Raw genomic sequence first — 23,648 nt, 5'->3', positions numbered from 1 at the left:
TTAACGTATCCAACGAGCACGACCGTTAAATCTCTCTCGATCGATTCGGGTAATGAAAAAGTAAACGTGGTTTCACTGTGGCGGATGATTCCTTCCGATTGCTCTCGTTTACGTTCGCTCGACGGTCGTTCCGTTACACGACCGGCAACCGGCAGCAGCCACGATTGGCCAGGGTTAAATCGGATTACGGGGCGAACGGGATTACCTCGAGTTTTTCGAAAGACACCATCATCTCGTAACTCTCGGGGCTTCGTGTTTTCTGCCGCCACAATCCGCCATCCATCCGTCTACATCACGTCTATGTCATGTTCAGTATATACTGTCTATACCTGATAGTGCATCCGAAAGGAGTTGCAATATCTTTACAGCCGTGTGTTTACACTCGATTGCTGTAATCTATCCTTTCGTATTAAATTCGTAATATGCCGCGTTTTGTGCATCTATCGTTGACGTACATTTATGCTTCCGAAAGCCTGGTATGGCGATTTATAGTCATTTTGTACACAACAGTTTTAGTAATATTTCTCGTAAAATTTATGAATATTGTTTATTATTAAAAAATTTATTGTTTACAATTTAAATTTCTACATATATGTTTTTCTTATCTTAGAGTTGGCTCTTATAAATTTTCAAAATATTATATTAAATTTTTTTTTCTTTAAATAAAATATGTGTTTCTGAATATGATGTAAAATTTTCGTTATTTTAAAAGTAGATATATTAACGAAAATCATAATTTTATTTTTATTTTTTTCTGAAACGTGTCTAAAAAATTACGTATTTTAATTATTTATTATTATTTTACAATTTACTTCTTGTCATTTATATATTTCTCTTTTTGTATTTTTATACCAACTATATATCCATTTTATAAAAAATATTTGTTATCGCGTAAATTAAAATTTTGTGAACTAAATCAAGTGTTATTTTCTCTATTTCAGCATACGTCTATTGTGAATAAATGTGACTGAAAATATTGCATAGATATATGCACACGATTTTTGTTGAAAAAAAACCATGCGTGCTGCTTATTTTATATTTATAGTTTATTCCGACGGTCATAACTGCATATTGGTGGATCTGTATCGGATCGAGTCATCAGTACGCCGTCGCGTTTTAGTAGAGATTTATAGACGATATATATTCGGAGCGTCAAAAATTGAAATGCTGCGGAAAATAAAAAATGACATTTTATACGAGCTTAAACCAAAACGGATATATGTATCGATCGTTGTGGCACTTCTCCCATGTGGGCTGAATAGTGAAAAAAATTTGGTCATATTATTTCCTAGGAGTAGATACAAAAAAAAAATATAAAAGATGACATATCAGCAGATGTTTGTGACGATGAATGACTGTTCTGTTCAAATGGAACGGTAGATAGTTGTGCAATTATCCGTGCAATGTGGTTTTATTCTGTCTGCGAATTGACGCTTGAAATTTTCATCTTTTACATAAGTATCTCTATCTTTAATGTACATAATTATATATATATATATATATATATATATATAAAATTATATACTGGGCAAACTATACAATATATTTTATTTTATGTTTTATTTATAATATCAATAACGCATCTAAAACACAAAGTTTGAACCAAAAAAAGTCTATGTAAAAATCCGAATAATCTGGTGTCAGGGACCGATGCATCAGACACAATCGTGAAAGTGCTATAGCAATACAGCAATACAGCGACAAGAGAGACGATTCCGGACATTTTAATGGTGTCTCGAGTCTTTAATGATCTCTCGAACGCGTTCGCCCGGTGCGATTAATAAACGCCTAGACAATGGACAGATACCAAAGGTCGTGCATACATACACGCGGACGCGTCGATAATGGATTACGGTCGTGCAGGATATATAATAGAATATCGGACGCGGAATAGCTCACAGATAAATGTCGCGATAACGACAGGTAGGCCGCGGGTATTATACCGCTCCATCATCTCACCCTCGATTACGCGGATCGATCTATCGCGTGCGGGGTCGTTTGTTTGCCGACCCGGAGGCTTCCCAGAACAAATGATTCCGTCGCATGGCAGCCATTTTACTTTCTCTCGCCGCGCTATTCTTTCTCCTCCGTCGCATCCGCCGTTTTTCCCTAGTCGCGTCAATTTTCAAGGGTTCGCCACTCTAAGCGAAAACATTTGTCGACGCGAGGAGAAGCATATCTCGTGGGTGGGTATTGTGGTGCGAAACCGGGCGAGGCTGTCTCGCCATTGAATTCCTCATCTGGCGGCGGCTATTACTTTCCACGATGAGAACTGTCAAGAAGGAATCGTTACACGGGGTAGATTAATCGCCGCCAGGAAACCGAGGAGAGGCGTAAACCACGTCTGTGTTGTATGCGTGTGTGTGTGTGTGTGTGTGTGTGTGTGTATGCGCACAAATAAGTACATGTTCTACGTACCTTCACTATCGTCGCTACTCGCTACGACACACCTAGCCGATTACGTCGCATGATAGAATGTAACTGCGCGTTCTTGTGGCTCTCTCGGCGGATTAGAACTACGCGCGGTTTACCACGTAGAAGCAATTAAATGTTTCTAAATATGCAACCAATTCGCGAGTCGCGATTGCGACCTTACGTAACACGTTGCGCGGTAATTACGCGCCAAACTCGTCAACGTCGATCTTGAAAAAAAGAAGCATACAATTGCTTGTCACGGTACACGTGTTTTACGAATAAACAGGATAAAGAGAAAATGAGTAGAGACTTTATAATTCATGAATTTATTCAGCTTAAAGTTAAAAAATACATTTATCGAAATCTTTTATACGCGATAATAATAAAAATATAACATATATATCAAAAATACTGATCTTGTTTGTAAGGCAAATTAATTTGTATATATTGCTAGTTTTTGCTACATTTATTGAATAATTTAGACAGGTGCCCTTCTCTTAATATCTTAATACACTTTGATAGATTTATGCATTATTATTATACTAACCCAGTTTTTGTCGTAGACTTAAGGGTATATTATTCTCAGGTTAGGCACTTGACACACAATCATGGATATACAATCTCAACCTATCTCTGTGACAAAACCCCGATTTCATGTACGTCGTCGATTACCGTTGATATTACGATTGTACGACAAACACGTATAGCTCACGATGGAATTATTTATCGATCTCAACGGATAAACGGTTTATGATTCTAAAAATTGTCGGCCCGCAAATCGGTATAAGTAGATTGATTTTATTGAACGTAAGTTCGCACTATTGTACGTACGTATATAGCAACCTTTCATTCGTGTTACCCGAGTTCGCAGCGTTCGTTGCAGCGGGAGTCGCTACTGACAGGAAGGGGAAGAACGAGACGTATCGTTGTGGGATAATCCTTCTCTGCTCGGTGCGGACTATGGGGTATCCTCGCCTAATATGGCGGCTTTATTATTTAACGTCCGTCTAATGGGGAGTTCCTGGTACCGTAGTCTCGTTGCGACGTATCGCGTTGTATTGTACGGGCTCGTGTAGTCGCAGTTGGACGAGACTGAGCCGGCTCTTTATGTTCCATCGTTTTTTTTCCTCGCCTTATTCGCGAGTCGACAGGTTCTCTTTTACAGCACATAAAATCGTACACATTTATGATACATTTTCGCATCTAAATGTTGATTATTATAGACAAAAAATTTTCGTGAGTAAAATAAAACATAAGTAAAATATTGTTCTAAATTTACCTATATCTTAATAATTTTGTATTTCGTGTCAATATATTGCAGTTATAAAAATTATAATGATATAAAGATATTACAGATTGAGAAAGCACAAAGAAGTTTATTAATGAATTTTGCAATAAATTTTAATAAATTTATTAAATTTACGTGACGCTTAGAATTTCGTATGATATACTTGTTTTTATTATTACAAATATCTTTCATAAAAATATATAATACATTAAAAGTTGCCGAATTATTTGTCTAGTTGAAGTTAAAAAATTAATTGAAGTTTAACACATTTAAGTACACACATACACGCGCACGCCTCGCTGTTCTCTGAAAAGGCGCGTAGATATACCACAATGCGAAACAGGCATCCCATTATTTTCCCGACGGTCCTTCGCACACGTTGCTTCTTATCGTTGGCAGCGATCTGCCAAAGGAACGTACGGGAAGTCGCCGTAGAGATCCGGCCGCCAAAGTTCGCCAGTCGAGAAGTCAATTTCGGAAAGCCGCAGATCTTTAAGCTCACACACAGTGGCGCCGGCGGCGATTCGTCCCACTTTGGGGTGTGTGTTTACAGAGGATCCACTCCGGTAGCCCCGGAGGATGAAATTTAAGGTTCGAAAGGAGGAAGACGAAAGATTGCAGGGTCTTGGGGGAGGATGAAATGAAGAAAAACCTGACTGAGAGATCGACAGGATGGCGGGGATCCCGCTGGATGACGGGACTCATCTGCGCGATGGCGCCATGGCCATTTGTTTGTTTTACTTTTCTGGGCCAGACTCGGGGCTTCGCTAACCCGACCGACCCTCCTTCTACGGACGTAATCATGGGTTAATGAGGTCGTTAACAAGGGTCCCACTAATTCCGCTATCCTTAGTCGGAGGCTGCGGCCGCGTCCCCTTCCCTCCTGCGAGGTAATATCGTGCCTTATTGCGGCCACTGGTGATTTCGGAGTTATAGACACCTCGTGAATATCGAGACAATAGTTAAAATATTGCGTGTAATTACTTACTTCCTACATGCGTGTACGTGTATATTATTTATCTTACACAATCAGTGATATATATGTATGTAATATGTATATGTTCTAGACATTACCGTGTAATCTACGTTAGCAAAGTGAATTGTTCGTAGTGTATCGTGCATGTGCGAAATCGAGCGACTAATTTCATCGGAACTATTTTATTTTTTTTGTCGAGCTCTCTCTAATAAGATTAATTTCTTTCGATTCGCGGAGATAAAAGAGCGATTAACACCGTCAACCTTCATTGCGCCCTTAAAAAATTCGATTGCACGTCGATCCGTTACGGAAAAATCTTTCATCGCGCGTGCTCGTCAGAACGTTAAACGAGCTGACAGAGAAAATATAGTTCCCATAAAGCGAATTTGTTAAAAAATTTCTCTGCCGCGCGAAGGCCTGTCCGTACATTCATCTACTACGCACTTTTTTCCCGCGGCGGGAAAAATCTCATCGCCCACTTTATATTCAAAATAGAAGAGATTCGCGCCGACAGGCTTTTCCAATGCCTCTTTTTCAGGTAGATATTTCTCGGGGGAGACTGCGCTACACGTCGATTAAACGTTTCGCAAATTTTCCATTCTTCTCTTCCTCTCTTCCTTGCCTTTTCTTTCCTCTTCTACATTCTCTCTCTCTCTCTCTCTCTCTCTCTCTCTCTCTCTCTTTTTCTGCTACGTTGATCCGTCTGTATCTCATTTTGACGCGTACGTTTTTTTCTCTCTATTTCCTCTTCGTCGTTTCTGTCTACTGTGTACACTCTCGATCTCTGTTGCTTGTCATTTTACTCTCCCTCTTTCAACTTCCCGTCACTTTCCTTCCGTCCTATCGTCCTATTCGCCCTCCAGTCTCCCCTCGTTCTCTCTCTCTTTCTCTCTCCGCGGACATCTTATTATTATTTTATGCACGGTTTCCCACGCGTGCCATCGTTCGGCTGGCCGATAAAATTTTCCGGGATATTGTGTTTGGCATTATCGCAATCATAAACGCGCGAACGCTGCCCTCTTGCACCCGACCCTGCATGCTTCCGGACGGGGAAGGGATACGCACGCTATTCCGAATTTATATCGTGCTTTTAACAGAACCGACGCCTCCGCCGTAATTTTCGCGTGTCCGCGCGCAAAGCCGGTCGATCAAAACGCTGCAGCAATGAGCCGCTTTTGCCGGCCGCGACATTTGTAACGTTGAATTTCATCCAAATACGCGAGAAGAATGCACCCTGATGTGACAATAATTCCACGAATCGTTAGCGATTTTGTGAAGCCGGCGGCTTCACAAAATTTGCAACTGGCAACTCGCTCGTGCGTAAGATACGTAATCACGGACCAAGTGGGTGTGAGATGTATCGGCAATTTTAATAGAATATAATGAATTTATTGAAAATCCTTTCTTATACAGGAGAAAGTATCACAATTAATTTACGTTAGAGAGAAAAATTGTTATGTAATTTTAAATTCCCATTAATATTGGATATCTGTCTTCTTAGAAAATAAATTAAACCTAAATGAATTGATGATTATATGTATAATATATATATAATATATATATATATATATATATATATATATATATATATATATATATATATATGAATTATATGATTTCTGGAAATGTAAATTAAAAATTAATTTGATGTTTATGAAACATGTATAATATATGTGATCAAAACGTCCCTACGTTTGCCATGAATGAAGAGTCTATTGTCGCGCGTGTATTTTTGTTATATGCTATCTGTGGGATGGCGCAAAAAAAGTCACACTCGCGACTAAATGCACTCGTGACCGTTCTATTCCTGCTGTCTTCGGGGGTGGCGCTCGTCAATCTGTAGGATGTCAAGTTGCCGACTGCAACGGCGCCACGAAGAAGAAAACGATGAAGAAGCGCAGGAAGTGCTCGGGAACTCGATATTGCCCCGGGCAAATACGTTTCCTCAGGCTGTTTGTTATGTTACATCTTAGCCCGACGAATGGGTGGCCTTTTAAAACGCCTCGTTGTCACTTTGAGCACTGCAGAATGCCTTTTTTTTCTCGAAAACGGAAAAGACCGATCTTAGGAAGATTTGCATGCACGTCTTTGCGTGGTGTTTTTTTTTTATTTCGAACTGCAAATTTATTTTTTCCGGATCTACTTTTCTATTTGCGTGTAAGTGTGTGTAATATATAAAATTTGTAATACATAAAATTTATTTTTTATATTATTTTTCTGTCAACTTTTTTATTTCAACTTTAATGAAGTTTCTTCCCAAAGATTTTACAATCTATTAATCAAAGTTGAGTAAATTTTATGAATGGTATATAACGAATATATATCATACGAATATACATCATTTTTTTCGTGAATAAGGAATAATTTTTTAATCAAACATATTTATGTTACGTATATAACAGGAATAGATGTTGTGTTTGGATAAAATTTTATTTAAATAATCACTGTGTTATATAGTTTAAATATATTTTATTTATTCATTTGTGTATGTAATTAATTGTATATCAAATACAGAAATATATTTTGCAGAATAAAGCTATATATTTCTTATATTTTTGGAACGATTAATTATATATAGAGAAATGGATAAATAAACTATAGCGAAAATAATTTTGAGTACATAATTGATAATGTTTCGCAACTTTCGGTACTTTGTCTTTTTCTTTTTAAGGAAGAACTAATGAATATCATTAAGTGTAATATATTACATATTACATCACATTTTATTTCATTTTATTATCGGATATATGAATTTGACTCTTAAATTAGTCATGTCTTTCCTTTTTATCCATTTTGATAGTCTTTATATTTATACAAGATGTACCGATAGGTAATTTTTTTCGTGGGCATAATTATATAAAATATAAAATAATATAACAACACAGGATTTATTTTTTACCAGAATTTATTTTTACCTGTTTTGTGCCTCGAAGAAATCTAGAAAGTAACATTTGGTTCGGATTATACCTACTGTATTAGATTTCAAATCTTTATGCACTTTTTTTATGCTAAAAACCACTGGAACAATTATCTTTTGTAAAAGGCATTACTTACAGATCTTTCAATGATCTAAAAATAATTACAGAAGTATTGTGAAAAGAAGTATTCTTATTGTTAGTATAGTCAGATTCTTGTTGAAGAACAATGACAAGAAAGACGAACGTGACTATCCTAAAAATTCCAGGATTAGTCCGTTTGTTTCGGTTTGTTTCTTTTTTCTACTTTATGAGACAGGCAAAAATAACTATTATCTAGAACATTGAATGATTCTCTTTATAAATGATCACTATAAATATATTGTTGCAAAGATAAAATTGTCGATTCATTATTCATTTATCTTATTGTTATTATGCTACTTTATTGATAAAAATAAATTTAAAAATTTAAATAATAATCATTAATTTTCAAAAAATTTCCATCAACTTTTTTTCTCTAAAGAAAAAATTGAAAAATTTTTTCTCACTCAAGAATAATATTTTTTTGTTCGCAGAGGCTTATCAGTTCCTCGGAATAAGAGATAAGCAGAATTTAAAACGGCAAAGAGTAGTGATTTCGGTATATCCAGTGTAACATAGATAACACGATATTATCCTATGCCTTTTCCAAACTTAGGGAAATTTACTTGTTGGAGGCCGTAGTTAATTCTAGGTCGGCGAGTATTTAAAAAGCATATTTTTTGCCCATTCACAATTGTACCCTGAATGGATACTCTCACGACCGGACGCGACGAGATTGAAAGATCGAGGTATTGATCGTAAGCGGCTTGGCCCGTGGGACCTTTCCTTTGTGTTCGCGATCAGCTATTGGCTATGTCCGTAAATTCACACCTTGACATAATCGGCGTGTTCCGACGAACGACCGACAGATTTGGCAACTTTTGCGGCTGGTGACATCCCACAGGCACCAGTTTTTCTTTTTCCTAAAAGACGACTATTGAAAGGTACCTATACATGACACCATACAATCGCACACAATCGTGAATGAATATCCTATAGCAGAATATAAGGATCGTTATCTTATTTTTCATTGTTTGCTCCTGATACTGTTGATTTATAACTTAATAATACTCTAAAATGATGGTGTTATTATTTATAATACTAGTATCAGAATCAAAATTGCTCATGAAATCAAAGATAACTCTGTCGCATAGAATGTGTAAAAAAGATTGCAAAATTTACATTTGTGTAAAATACTGTTATAAATATCTCTTCTCGTAATAACAAATCACTATGTTACACGCAAGTATGTGAGATATTTTAGAGTCGTCCCCGATTTCCCATTTAAATGCTTATCCCGCTGCGAGAAACTTGCCGAACTCTTACGCGCGAAAAAGCTGCTTGCTTTCCTTTTGCGGTCTCGCGCGCACGCACTCACGCACGCACGCACGCGCGCGCGCGCGCGCGCGTTAACACGCGTGTTAGTGCAACACGTATATACACGGAGGGTTCCATAATATAAGTTCATCGCGGGCGCGCTGATGCGTACGTAATCCCGTGGTGCTTACCGATAGCATCACCAGGGTTTTATTTTCATTATTCATTTGTTCGGCCTCTCTCCCCATAGACGGGCTCGGAAAGCTTACACGTATAACCCCATGTTTCTACGTCGGTTTAATCAGATAAAACCCCGCTAGCGAAAATCGCTCCGCGGCATGCGGCTGTTTTCGGTCGATGCAAAACGCGCGTTTGGATGCACGTCTGTAAGTGCAGTATGGTTTAATGTGCAACGAGGACAGATGTCTATCAACAGATACACAATGTATAATATAATATTGTAAGACTCTGTGTGTCACCTGTATATTAAAGTTGCCGAAGAAGCTCGCAATTAGTTTGCGATAATGTTGTTGCGCGAATGATGCGTTTTATGAATGAAGTAATATATTCTCATTAAAATATAATGTTATCAAAATTATCTCGCGTGTGTTTGCCACATCATAATATCTATTATTATTAAATGTGCGAAATAGAGCTCTATCTCTCTCGTGACTGATAATTATTCGTTGATTACGTTAATTGAATCGGTGTGATATTTGAGCGTGTGACGTATTATGCGGCGACTTGAAAGTAACAATATTGTATATCATGTTTTATAACGCGTGCGAAAGTTACCTGTTTGCGGATGTATTCGCCGCGTGTTTTTCCGCGTATATACGTTCGCGGGATTTCATCAAATTCTTTAATTACCAAGTGAAGGATGATGCAGGAAGCGTGAGAGTCGCCGCCGGAAGGGCGAGAGAGAAGAAGCGAGGAGAAATAAGAGGAACGTAATTAAGGGATTAGCTTAATTAATGCAGACGCTGGCTTAACGAATCGTAATGTAGAGGGCTGTTGTAAAAATATGTTTCGCCCAGCGCTAAGTCAGCTGTGCGCTTGATTAATACGGTGCGTGCCTCGGGAAATTTTTCTGTCGTTCAAAAGAAAACGTATACACATGTAAAGAGCAAAGAAAAAAAAAAAAAAAAAAAGTAATTCACACAATCTAATTTATTCAGATATATAGTGTCTTTATTTAATTACGATTAAGAACCAACACTTAAATTATATATAAATAGCCCGGTAAACTTTTAAAATATTTTATTAGTAATTGTTACTCCTCTTTCTTTTTTTTTCCCAATATCTATTATAATTCAGTATAAAAAATTTATCGCGTTAATTTATCAGTCTATAATTTAGGAATCTATGATCTACTCAAGATGCTTATCCCTCTCCAGCTGCGAAGTACACAAGGATATTGCTTGTCCCAAGGTGTCGATATATATCGTCTCGTTTGGCTAAATACTTAGGGGCAAGTATCTCGACCATGTCGGGCAATATCGCCCACGCTGTTTTTCCAACAAACGCCAGCGTGAGGCGTCTTAGGGTTCCGGTATAGGATCTTCTCTTCACGGTCGGAAACACGATATTCCACGACATGGTCCGCCCACGTGTTTCGCCGTTTGACCGTTAAAATTTGCCTCTGCACGCTCTCGCGATATCTCGTGCTGGTAGGCGGTGTATTATTTTTCCACCGGCTCTCGCCAAATTGGCTCGCACGGAATCTCGAATTACGGATACTCGACACCGCCGCGCGAGGAGGGTAGGACCTCTACATAGCTCGCATCCTCCTCTTGCCGCCGAAACTTCCCCTCTTCAACCCCTGTGTTCGTTTACCGGCATGGTGAAAAAAATATTCCACAATGTTCAATCGTTTTATCTGTACTTCGGATGGAAAACGTGCGGAATTCTCGTTGATTCAAATTGATGCTCCATGTAAGAGATATGCGATACGCAAAACAACGAATAATTTCACTGTTAAAATTGAACTAATAAAACTTGAACTAAATTTGAATTAAAAAAAGTACAATTTTCCAGAATAATAAATAAATTGAGCTAACAATAACAATAATGCCTTGGTATGTGCGAGTCACACATATAAATCAAAATTAAATAAAATTAAAAGATTTTTAGATGAAAATTTTGGCATAATGTGAAGAAGTTTCACATTTTGCTCTTTACAAAATAAAGAAAAACTACTATGATAAGGTATATAGTGAATTGAACTTTCGTCAAACATTTTCGTAAAATTTAAAAAAAAGTATGAACGGAAACGTCTGATCGTGGGTAAATTAACAAGTGATGAAATGGCGTCGGAAACAAACAGGATTTACCGCACCCTGACGTATATCATTCCTGGTATGGAAAAAGGCGTGTGGAGTTAAAGAGGACAACTGCACATTTATGTTGGGCGTACCCTCACACGGAGAGAGTTATTGTAATCGCGGGCTTCCGTTCTCGACATGGCGCGGCGTATCTCCCTCAATGATTTTTTGCGCTTCTCTCTTCTGCATGTTGTGACTCCCCGAGCATCTTTGCCCATGGGGGCCTCTCTTTCTGCTCGGGCGTAACCCAATATAGGCCTCCCATAGGAAGATCATACCTCGATACAATGGCTGATCGCTACATCGCACGCGATCACGGTGCACGTCACGTAAACTGACGATCTTCATAGCACCATTTGCTGGCTCATCGTATAACACGCCAATATATTGTGCCCCTTCCTAGAACGGAGCGCGTAACACCCTGCACCTTAACGTTTCATCAACGATCGAAGTGTCGTGCATACCAAGATCTGATTGGATCGCTTGCACGATCACGTTTATTAAGATCTAAATCGCTATGTTGAAAAATAAATATAATATTAAAATGTAGATTAAAAAAGGATTGTTATTTATAAAAATTTTTTTTCGATAGTTTTCCAATGTGAATTATAATATGTAAGTCGTAACGGACTCTCTAACTAGCTTATAAAAGGAAGCTTATAATTTTTTTTTAATAGCAAGCCGTTAGAAAATCTTTGGTTCGATCATTGATAATTTATTCTTGAAAGCAAAAGAACGTGAACAATACTTGAAGAAAAGTATCTTTTATTCTTTTCTAAAGTAATATTCTAAAGAAAAAAAAAAAAAAAATAAAACTTATATTCAAGGGTTGACTTCGATTCTAAAGACTGGATAGAGAGAGCTCTTTTCGCTCATCATTTGGAAGAGGTTCCACCGGAGGCTGAACTCGTTGCGGCGGAATCTCGTAGAAGTTCAATTAGTTATGCGTTCTCAAGATGCCACGCACGATAATTCGTGCGTTCAGCTACGCGTTGCCGCGTCGTTACGCGGAAGAGGATCTTGCCGTCATTCAGGGCAAATGAGCCATTGCGTTCTTTGTATCTGCTTTTCTTTTGTGCCATGGCAACGGACGCGCTGCACGGAACAAAGGTAAAGGGGTTTTTAAAACACGCCGATTCTTACCGACAGAGAAAAAAAAAAATACAGACGTTTTATTCGACCGCAGAAGAGTTTCGCATTATTATCGAACACTAGAAACGCCCTTCGACTACTCGAATTCGCGGCATTTAAGTCTTTCGAATTTACAGAGCGTAACTTTTCTTTTTCTCGTGTTCTTTGCTACAATACATATATGTATACAATATAAGTATTTATATAACTTGTTATTCTAACGACATAAATTTCGAATTAATCTTATTATCGGACGTGCAAATATTTTAATATCTTGCAAATAATAATTTTTATAGATTGCTCTATATATCAACGTCTGTTCTCACTGATACTTTGCATTGTGTGTTCATTAATGATGCTACATTATATTATTCAAAGTAAATATCGAGACAAAATTTTTCCAAAAAATTCGATAAAATATCTATGCTTAAACAATTTAATTATGCTTGTATTCTTTCTTTTTCTTTATTTTAATTTGGCTTTATTCTTCGTTGCGTTCGTGCGTCTCGGACACCGCCAGTATTCGGACTAGATCATTGTTCGATTCGATGACGTTCTTGTACGTGACGGTATCCCCGTTCCTTCCCTTAAAGCTCCATTGATTTATCGGTCGTTTGAGAAAGACTAAAACCGTAACGATGATTATGGAAGCAATTAATAGCGAGAGGCATGTCCACAGGATCGGATAAAGAATTGACGAGTCATATTCGCATTGCAGCTCGTAGTTTGGTATTTCAGAGAGTAGTTTCCCATGATGTTGCTCTGGTGTATAGCATCTGTAAATAAATATAATGGATTTTTAACGATTTAATATACTATAAAATAAAATTAGATTACAATGACAATGATTATAATATCCATATTTGTTTGAATATAGAATATAGATTTAACTGACCAAGTTTATTATTTTAGCAAAATATTTTTCACTTATGAAAAAAACTTTAATTCATGGAATTCTCGAGACATCTAAAGGCAAAGAGATGAAACTTGATGTAATGGCAAGATCCGAGTGTTGTTATCATTTTATTTTACGATATATTATTCTAGATAGAGATTACTCGTGTGTGTGTGTGTGTGTGTGTGTGTGTGTATGTGTGTATATGTGTAATAGGTATTAAAAATCTTTTAAATAATCCAGATGATTGCGAAATAAAAATGATATTTATACTCTACTCTACTCTTAATCGATACTGTACCAACTGAGAATAACGTCTTCTATCTCTCACCTGATATCTCGTCTGAGATTTGTGGTCGAATTTAACAGACTGATCCATTCCAATTTACAGTCGCATTTCCAGGGATTGCTCTCCAGCTCGATAAATGGTATTCGTTGCACCAATGGACGCAAGTTGATATCCAGGGTTTCAAAGCCACACTCTTTTATCGAGAGACGCTGCAACCGAGGTAACACAACACCGATCTGCGGTTCAAAGCCAAGCTGAGTCAGTCGTTTGCAACCGATCATTGATAACAGCTCCAGATTAATGAGTTTGAGATCATTCAGGACCAATGACGTTAAGTTGGACATGTAATTCAGCTTCAGTTCTCGTAACTCTGGTAGATACAAATTGTCGAAACTTATCACTTGCGTGCCGGATAAATCCAGCTCCTGTAAGTTTATCGGCAATAGAGGTATCGTGCTGATTGGGTTCCAAGATAAGTCGAGGGTAGAAAGATTCGTCAAGGTCTTGAAGAAGTCGGATGAGAAGTACGATGCGGATATATTCTTCAGCTCGAGGTATTTCAATGCTCTTAAATTCCAAAATGCGCTTTCATGTATCCCATCTTCTATAGGATTATGGGATAGAGATAGATATTCGAGAATCTAAAAAAAAAAAAGAAAAATTTAATCGATCACGTTTTCTTAAGATTACAACTTTGAAAACGCGTTAAAAAACTTTTACAACAAGTAACCGTAAAAATAAAATTGCCTTTATTAAAATCATTACCGTCAGATATTGCAGCATGGTTTCATTGACGACAGTGAGTTTGTTGAAGGAAAGATCCAATATCTTCAGCTTTGGTATCCGATCATTAAGGGCATTATCATCGATGTATTCTAATTTATTATGACTCACATTTAACACTTGCAGATTATATTCTGAACTACAGAGGAAAAAGAAACGCTGGAGATGATTTTGAGATAAATCCAGAGTTCTAAGACTCTGCAAATCAGTGGAACAGTCAAGAAAACTGTCAAATTCGTTCCCTCTCAAAATGAGATCTGTCACATCCTTTACATGAAGTTTCGATTGCAATTCCACAAAGAAATGTTCTTTTTTTAATTTACGGAATGACAAGTCAACCTGCAACGCAAACAGCCTTTTATGAAATTTTTATTCATTCACAAAACGATTGTTACTTAAACACGTGTACGATCAAACAAGATTCAACAATATTGAAGTTTATACTTTATGAATATTGAAACTTTAATTTCACGTATCTTTACATTAGAAATAGAAAAAGAAAATATCTAGCGCGCATAGAACATAAATTTAAATTACATAGAAATATAATTAAAATTGCGAATGGCAATTCCATTCGCAAGGAAGCAGTGAAATTAAAAAAAACCGATAAACGCAACCGGAAGTTGATATTCGCGATACAAGCCGAGAGTATATCATCGGATGTTCCGGAAAATCGTTAACTGTTAGAGCCGTCGACAACAACGATTCGATTGGAAAAAACGAAAATCATCGCAAAAAAAACCCACCGTTTTCGCCGAGATGAATGAAAAGGCGATGGCCAAAAACGTGAGCGATCCGAGCCACATGATGCCAGGTGGTATCTGATTAGTCGATGCTTTTTTTGGAGCGATCCGATTTCTCGATGCACCCGACCGCACCACCGGGACCACCTAGCGTGAACTATGCTTCTCACACCGCGATTCGATGGAATGGCAATGAATTCATCCGCGACACTCTCTGCTGAAGATTGCGGTGTCGAATTAAGAGGGGGATAAAAGAGTGAATTGTATATTATAATGCACTCCACGCTTCGATTAACAATAAATTCGCACGCCTATTATTCGCTTTAATAATTCGGGAAATCATGATTTATCGTTTTATCTTTCTAGAATCTTCCTCCAATGGACCTATATAATTTGATCTTGATAAACAAAAATTGTTTCGTCATATTAACGACGTAATCTCTGTTCTTGCCTTGTATTCGTATTAGTTTCTGTGTGTGTTATCGATTAATTTAATTATCTAGAAAATATTTAACTAAAACTATAAATATTGTTTAATTGTCAGTATATTAAAAAAAACTATAAAAATGTTGTTTAATTGCCTGCATATTTTATCTATTGCAATTTGATAAAGCTCGAATGCATGATCGTATTAACTATGAAGGCCGTATCGAAGGCAAATATTTTTTCACAGAACGACTTCGCATCGCGGCACCGCGTTAAATTTAATCCGTCCTCGGTCAGAAGTTCAAAATCATCGAGGCTAACGTACCGCTTTTAGATAAATTGACGATTACGAGACGATGCCGCGCACGTAAATCTACCGATTTGCGGCAGCTGGCCAGCGATTGTCTCTCTCCGCCACACTTAATCGCATGTATTTTTTCAATTAAACATTATTGGAATAGTATCTCCACGTTTGCAAAATTTACGAGTCGTTAGAATGCACGGAGAGAGACGAGTTTAACGTTGCATCTCGCGATGAGACTCACGCCCGAAATGCTGTTAACATATCTGTTCTGCGAAAATAAAAATATGGCTAAACAGCGATAAACCTCGCTCCCTGTGTCGCACGTCTAACGGCGATAATGCCGCTCATGTTCATTTTGTTCATCTTATTCGATATTATTTGTTGAAGTTATTTAACGATATCTGTGATATGTCTTTTTTTCTAAATGTGTATACGTTTTGATAAACATATTGAATTTTTTAAGTTTTGAAAGAATTTTGCTGATAGAGACAAATAATTATGCAATCATTACGCAATTTTTAATGGTTTATCTAACATAGTTTTTATAAAACCAATATTAGATAAAGAAATAAAAAAATATGATATTAATATATTATTAATTACATAAGAGAATAAAAGAATAATAAAATATAATATTGCGTAATAATTGCATAATTATTTGTCTCTCTCTGCAAAATTCGTTCAAACGTAAAAAAATTCAATATGTTTATAAAAATATATGCATTTAGAAAAAAGAGATATATCACAGATATCGTTAGACTTTTGTTTGATATAACGAATATGAAAGTCAAAATATTTCATGGAAAAACTTGGTATTGCGAATATCGGTTCGACTGGGTAAGCAATTAATTGTGTGAAAGTAGTATAAACAAAAAGCTCATTAAAAGTTGGAGATTTATTCACAGAATCGTATCTTTTTCGCGCCTGCAGCGGATAATTACGGCTGCATATAGGCGATATACACATAGTAATAAATATTGCAGTATTTCCCGTATGAGCGTATGTGCAACGATAACAGAGGCAAGAAGAGTCATTTACTTTTTCGGGGTTTGTGGGGTACTAGTGGCCTTGAAAACCAGCGGATTTGACACTCGAAATATGCTGGGCAACATTGTGGCTAATGTTCCAAATACCTCCTCCGACATTCCCTGCAAGCAATAAATAACAACGGTATCAGTCTACATATTTTTTTTTTTTTTAATCTCGACGGATTACTCTTATCGTGTCAGACTTACTTTTGGCACGAGAAACTGGAGATTTTTCAGCTCGGCTCCACCCCAAGACGCCATTTCGATCATGAAACCTTTCACGCACTTGAAGACTAGCTCGGCTCGTTTCGTGCACCAAGCGACCGTCATATCCTATATCGATCATATCGATATAGATCAGTTACATTTTCGCCTAATTATCTAAGAAATATTCTCTTGAGTTATCTACGTGATAGATTACCTCTGACATTTCATGGACGAGTAGCACGGGTATTGTTAGCGTCGTCACATCGTTGCAACATGCCGTTTTCAAAATGTTTCTCAAGCCCAGAATAGCAGGATGTCTTGAATTGATATCACCTAATAAAATTAAGATCGCGTATCAAATATATACATCGGATATAAGAAATTTATGATTATAAACACAATCGTTTACCAGATCTCAAAGAATCGTTCACCACCATGTGAAATACTACGTGAACTTGTGCTAGATTGGAATGTCTCGTAATAAAAACATCGCCCGTTTGCAAGCTCTTGCTCGTTGTGGATTTCTTCGTCTGTAAACGATATATATAATTGTATACATGTGATAATTATCAATTTCAAGTCAAATTTTTAACAATGTCACCTACATGGGGATCACTTCCTTCTCTGTAATGCGCCTGCCTCCAGGCAACGGCATCTTTCACGTCTTCCCGAATCTTTTCCAACTGTTCATCGATCGACGGAAAATGGAATTCTGTCGTTAATTGACATATCGAACATAATTCTGCAACAAGAATGTATTTTATAAAATATATTGACGCCGTAAAAAAAATTTTTTAAAACCGCTGATATATATGGTTTGTTATATATTCAACCAAATACCTTTCGTTATTCCGGAATAACTGCCTAAATGATTGTCACTTAGAAGAACTAATCCACACAAATCGTTCGAGTATAGTCCCAAAGCGGTTTGCAATCTTTGTGGCGTTGGATCCATCCTAATTTTAATATATTTTCTATTATAACCGTATAAGAGAGAAAGAGAAAAAGAAAGCACTGATTTTTCATATTCTATATTAAGAATTTAAATAAAATTACAAAATACCCAGATTCGCTATTTTTCGTACGACAAAAGTCCAGCACGTCTCCGGTTAATATACGTATATTATGCATTTGTTTCATCTGCGATCCCAAATGTATCGTAAAGCTTTCTTCCAATAGAGGATAATCAGTTGTGTGTTTTTCTTCGCTATGGACGAATTTGTCTAAAGTCGGACGTAATGGTGGCAATGGTATCATAGGCGAACCACTGTTAAAAAATTAAAGAAAATATATTTTTTATTTTAATATGATTTTTTAAGTTTTGTTTGATACATTGACTAGAATTGAAATGTGCAAAAAACGTACACAGGTGTAGGTATCATACTAGTTTGTTGTTCCTCGAGCATCCTCATGATCCAATTTCGATACTGTCGGCGTTGATCTAATCTTAAAGCATCGATTCTAGATCCCCAGTAACCTTGTAATAAGCTCTGCTCCTCGAAATGACGACCTGCCATATCGTTTATTGATTTTTCGGTGGATCCTGCTTCAAGAGCCTCGACGGCAACGCGCATTTCGTCGGTTTGTCTAGAATTTATAAAGAATTTTTTTTTTCAATTATTTCTCATTAAAATTTTAAGCTATAAATAATTTTTTATTTCTTATGTCTCACACATTTTTTAAGGATATACAAAATGTACATTTAAAAAAAATGAGAAATATGAAAAGAAACTATAACTTTTACCAACTTTTGTGTGAGATGCTCGTAATCAGTATCCCTCATTTGAATTACTTCAGTGACATCCCGGCCAAATTTATGCTCTGCTTGCAAAATTGGTTCTAAAGATGGAGAATGGACTAATCTGTGATATGCTGCAGCAAATAATTCCTCATCTGTAGTTCCAATAGGATCGGAATATTCTACCGTCTTCTGTTTGTATATCTTTTCCCAATTTTTAATTATATCTTCTAAATCCAGAGTGCCTGTTTTAGCAGCTTCGATAAGCTTTTCTGACTTGTCATCATAAAATTGCAGCGTAAGTTCTTGGATATTATGTTGCAGAGCTTCTAATAAGTCTGATTCTACATAACATGGTAGTTTGAACGATGACATTATACGATGTGTCAATTCTTTTATGGAACCGTGGTATGGTATTTTTATTGGAACTTCCAATGTGTATTCTTGATTCGTAGTACATGTTGAAAATTTGTAGATAAATGTCTTTTCAATGTGCTCCTCTTCCGCTTTATTCATTGTCTTTAATAATATTTATTTAGTTTTTGTACAAATTCTGTAACATATTTATTAAAGAATAGATATATAAACGTAAAATAATATATTTTCCAAATAATACAGTATAATATGATTATATGAAGCAGTTAATAGCTGATTAGAGTAATGCATGCAATTAACTTTTATCAGCATGTAGACAGACATTACGAGATTTGAAATGAGTTGAAATATTTATGTCATCAAGGTCAGCTTTCACAACATTCGGGTTAAAGGGGCAAAGATAATTCTTAGTACATAGTAAACTTATGTTTATTGTCTATATTTATTTCTCAACAATAACAGCTGATATATATGACTCTATATGATAATTAATCACAAATTTTTATTGGGTACAAATTTGAATATGTAATATAAAAAAAATATTATATTTATATTTTAAATAAATACATATTATACAATATATTTATTTTGTATGAGATGAATGGTAAATACTAGCAGAAAAGCATTCAATATTTTTGCAATTTAGAAATAATACAATTATTATGTATGATCTAATCTTTATTTCAACTTCAGTTTAAACATATATATATATATATATATGTATAATCTTGAGATTTCAAGTAAAAATTCTCAAATAATTTAGATAAATTTTCTTGAGAGAATTTTTGATCAGTCCTGCTTTATCGATTCACGGGGGCACTAGTATAAATTGCGATAAATGTCACAATACTAAAAACATAGTGAATAAATAAATTTTTGTTTGTGAATCTTATTGTAGTACTCACATTTAATGTTTTATTAATATATGTCATTTGATCGTCTATATATAAGGTTTCAATCGATCAATCTGGATCAACTAGTAGTTAACGTATAACCTTTATCTTTGCATAGGAAATTTTTGATGTTATTAGAGGATAAAACATTTGATAAAATACATATGTAACGTTTACTTATTTCGCTCCATTATATTCATCAAAATTTGAAGATACACCTTATTGAAAACCGAAAATATTAACAATATTGAAAAATCATTTATATACGTATATTTTCATTTACACATACAATGTACCGTGTCAGTAGCACACACGTGTTTACGTGACAGTACGTGAAAATCACATGACGCTCCCGTGACAATCGATGGTTGCGTTCAGAAAATACATATATATGATTGCGTCTTGTGCTTTTGGAAAAAAGATGTGATTGGTGAATCTACAAGTATACACCAATCACAGACTAGTTACTAAATCGTACAAACTGTTGAGGGTTCCCAACACAGTCAGTTGTCTGTCACTGTGTTGCCAATCTAGCGTTCATTTATCCTATGGTATAGTGCGCGTCTTTCGAATGCGACGGCGTCGCGAACTAAATATAAATGTGTGCGTGAAATACGTGTGAGTTGGACGCCATATTAGTTGATTACAGAAGGTCTGTGACACGTTTTTGGCGGTAAGAAAAGTTTTAGAAAAATAAATAGAAGTTTTCACGATGGTGGATGAAAACAAGCTGGCAGAAGAATTAACGGATCATGAAGCCGAATTGTACGACAGGCAATTACGTCTCTGGGGTTTAGAGTCACAGAAACGGTAAATTTCATGTTCCGACCGATATTTATGATAACCGGCGTTTTGAGAAATTGCAAATTTTTGGATGTAATACGCATTACGCGGCTGCCAAAGATCTTTAAAATGGATGAAATAGACATTTTTTTATTGTAGATTGTACGTTTTCTGACGAGTAAAATATTGTAGAATATAGCTTGCCTTAGATTTTCAGTTAAGATCATTTTCTCTTAAATATGTTTTAATTATATTTTTTTTAAAGATTGCGGGCTGCAAAAGTTCTTTTGATAGGACTGGATGGCTTTGGCGCAGAGATCGCTAAAAACATTATTCTAGCAGGAGTCAACAGTGTTACATTTTTAGATCATAGAAATGTAACAGAATTAGACAGATGTTCACAGTTTTTTATACCAAAGGAAGATATTGGAAAGAATGTAAATATTAAATAGCAATGTATATACCATATTCTATTGCGCATAAATAATTGCGTATTAAATTAGTTGTATATTTTTAGAAAGCTGAAGCTTCATTAGCGAGAGCACAAAATTTAAACTCTATGGTTAATGTTATCGCTGACTCAGGCAAAATTGATGATAAACCCGATGAATATTTTGGACAGTTTAATGTGGTATGCGCTATGCATTGTACCATCACACAGCTAAAGAGAATCAACCGAGCTTGCAGAAATCAGAAAGTCAAATTTTTTGCTGGAGATGTATGGGGAGCAGTGGGATATGTATTTATAGATTTACAGGAACATGAATATGGAGAGTATGTATATTTATATTTATAAACTTATTAAGAACTTAATTTTTTAATCTAAACCAATTGTGAAAAATTTTTCAGAGATGTTCCAAAACAAAAAAAAGTTAAAATACCAGAAAGTGGTGAACCTGTGGGAAAAGAAAAGATTGAAACTATAATAGTTAATGAAAAACGTACCGATACATTTGTACCTTTTGAGTTTATTCTAAATGTTCCAAAATCATCTTTCGTTAGAGACGAAGAGATTTATTACATGATGTTAAGTATGTCAAAGTGAAAAAGTTTTTATTTTATAAATATTTTAAATAATAAGTATTTTAAATAATAATTAGTTCTTTTTTTCTTTTTTAGTATTATTAAATTATCGCGAAAAGTATGGTGAAGATCCATTGCCTAATGAAAGAGGGTGTGACAATCTAAAGAATGAAGCTGCTGCAATTATTAAAAAATATGAATTGGAAAACAAAATAGATTATTTAATAGAGTATGTGTATATTATAGAATTTGGCATATATTAATCATTTGAAAAATGCATATTTATTATATTAATGTATGATATTTTTATAATTACAGGAGTGATCTGTATGCGCAACTCAGTCCAGTTTGTTCTATCGTCGGTGGTGTCATGGCTCAGGAAATAATCAAGGCAGCATCGCAGAAACATGCTCCAATCAATAACTTGTTTACATTTAATCCAACTACATCATGTGGAGTTATTTTGAAATTGGGCTATTAATCAAAGGTGGAGTGTACATTTTTTAATACTGTGATATATTGAATATTACATTTTTTTTTTACCTGCCCTTCATCCTCTTTTCTATATGTGAACAGTTGTGTTTAACAAAAAGACTTGTCACAAAAGAAAAATAAATTAATATAACTATATAATTTTATTTGGAAAAATTTTATATATGTGTACATATACATATATGTACACACTATATATATATATATATATATATATATATATGATACATAGTGATAAATTTAACATATATATATAGTGTTATATTTATTATACGGTTATTTTGTATATATTATATTTTGTGTACGAGTGTAGAAAGAATGTATTTTTTGCGTGATTCACTATCGAAACTTCCGACAAAGCAATTTCAAACTCGCTTTGTGGATCTTTTATTGTGCGCTTTCGAGTGGAAAACGCGTCACAAAACGTAAAACGGGGATTGAAAAATTGAAAGGGGAGCCGATTAGGGTATGCCTCGTTGTACTCTATCGGTTTACCAATATTATTTTCAAGAGAACGCATTCCATACGTTTACATCCCATTTTGTAGAAAATTTATAGTATAGTTCGACGTGTATTTTTCGCACGGATATATATATATATATATATATTATATCCGTGCGAAACACACGCATGCACACATACACGTGCGTATATTAAAAAGCTTTATTGTATAATAACTGATATAATAATCTGATATTCTTTAGAATTAGTATTTTTTATCAATATTTTTCTCTAATCAATATTTCTTTAATATTTCTCTTTATTCTTATGTATCTGGCAAAGTGTGAGTAACCAGGTGCGCTAATTCACATGCATACATATATACGGGCGAGTGATTGATTCGATTTTTAGTCCGGAATTATGATGTATCGTCTTTTCCCATGTACACGATGTCATTGCACATCGAGCTTTACCGCAGTATGTAAATGCATGGGGTAAATATGTAAACCCGCTTCTCTCGTCGCAGGTATGTGACGTGTTTCTTAACGATGCGGCCACGTGCTTTTACGGCTGTCGAATTATTTCGTACAACGCTTTATTTCGTGCTCGTCGAAAAACCATTAGGCAGCGCGGCCTAAACGCTTTTCCAAATTGACATTTTGTTAGTATATCTCTCTACGGACGTATGTATAGAAGGTAATGGTAGGTTCGTGACGGATCTTGCCGTCACGTTTTGACGAGCGTGGCGAATCGCATCGACTGACGATTCATATAAATTTAA

The 23,648-nt window shown here is 35.6% G+C and overlaps 3 protein-coding genes across 4 annotated transcripts; 1 reads left to right on the top strand and 2 right to left on the bottom strand.

Annotated features, from left to right (window-relative positions):
- Nucleotides 1-12,064: 12,064 nt before the first annotated feature.
- On the bottom strand, nt 12,065-16,115 carry LOC140669559 (uncharacterized). 2 transcript variants are annotated; one of them, XM_072899529.1, is made up of 5 exons: nt 15,909-16,115; nt 15,161-15,371; nt 14,397-14,753; nt 13,674-14,272; nt 12,065-13,223 (listed from the first exon to the last, which is right to left on the bottom strand). In XM_072899529.1, the coding sequence occupies exons 2-5, from the start codon at nt 15,218-15,220 to the stop codon at nt 12,929-12,931; spliced, it is 1,311 nt and encodes a 436-aa protein (XP_072755630.1). In that variant the 5' UTR covers nt 15,221-15,371; nt 15,909-16,115; the 3' UTR covers nt 12,065-12,928. The 2 variants fall into 2 exon arrangements, with proteins under 2 accessions (XP_072755630.1, XP_072755629.1); XM_072899528.1 differs by lacking the exon at nt 15,909-16,115 and having other exon boundaries at nt 15,161-15,588.
- Nucleotides 16,116-16,764: 649 nt separating this feature from the next.
- On the bottom strand, nt 16,765-20,467 carry LOC140669449 (FERRY endosomal RAB5 effector complex subunit 3). Its single transcript, XM_072899309.1, has 10 exons — nt 20,141-20,467; nt 18,871-19,413; nt 18,488-18,709; nt 18,186-18,389; nt 17,963-18,078; nt 17,728-17,864; nt 17,532-17,652; nt 17,337-17,455; nt 17,123-17,248; nt 16,765-17,035 (listed from the first exon to the last, which is right to left on the bottom strand). Exons 2-10 carry the CDS (start codon nt 19,374-19,376, stop codon nt 16,922-16,924), a joined length of 1,665 nt encoding a protein of 554 aa, XP_072755410.1. The 5' UTR covers nt 19,377-19,413; nt 20,141-20,467; the 3' UTR covers nt 16,765-16,921.
- Nucleotides 20,468-20,736: 269 nt separating this feature from the next.
- Aos1 (SUMO1 activating enzyme subunit 1) lies at nt 20,737-22,449 on the top strand. Its single transcript, XM_072899310.1, has 6 exons — nt 20,737-20,938; nt 21,177-21,348; nt 21,429-21,685; nt 21,761-21,942; nt 22,031-22,163; nt 22,253-22,449. Exons 1-6 carry the CDS (start codon nt 20,841-20,843, stop codon nt 22,413-22,415), a joined length of 1,005 nt encoding a protein of 334 aa, XP_072755411.1. The 5' UTR covers nt 20,737-20,840; the 3' UTR covers nt 22,416-22,449.
- Nucleotides 22,450-23,648: the final 1,199 nt, after the last annotated feature.

This window comes from Anoplolepis gracilipes, chromosome 9, assembly GCF_047496725.1.
Source record: "Anoplolepis gracilipes chromosome 9, ASM4749672v1, whole genome shotgun sequence".
NCBI classification, from domain to species: Eukaryota; Metazoa; Arthropoda; class Insecta; order Hymenoptera; family Formicidae; genus Anoplolepis; species Anoplolepis gracilipes.
This window is presented reverse-complemented; position numbering and strand designations above follow the sequence as displayed.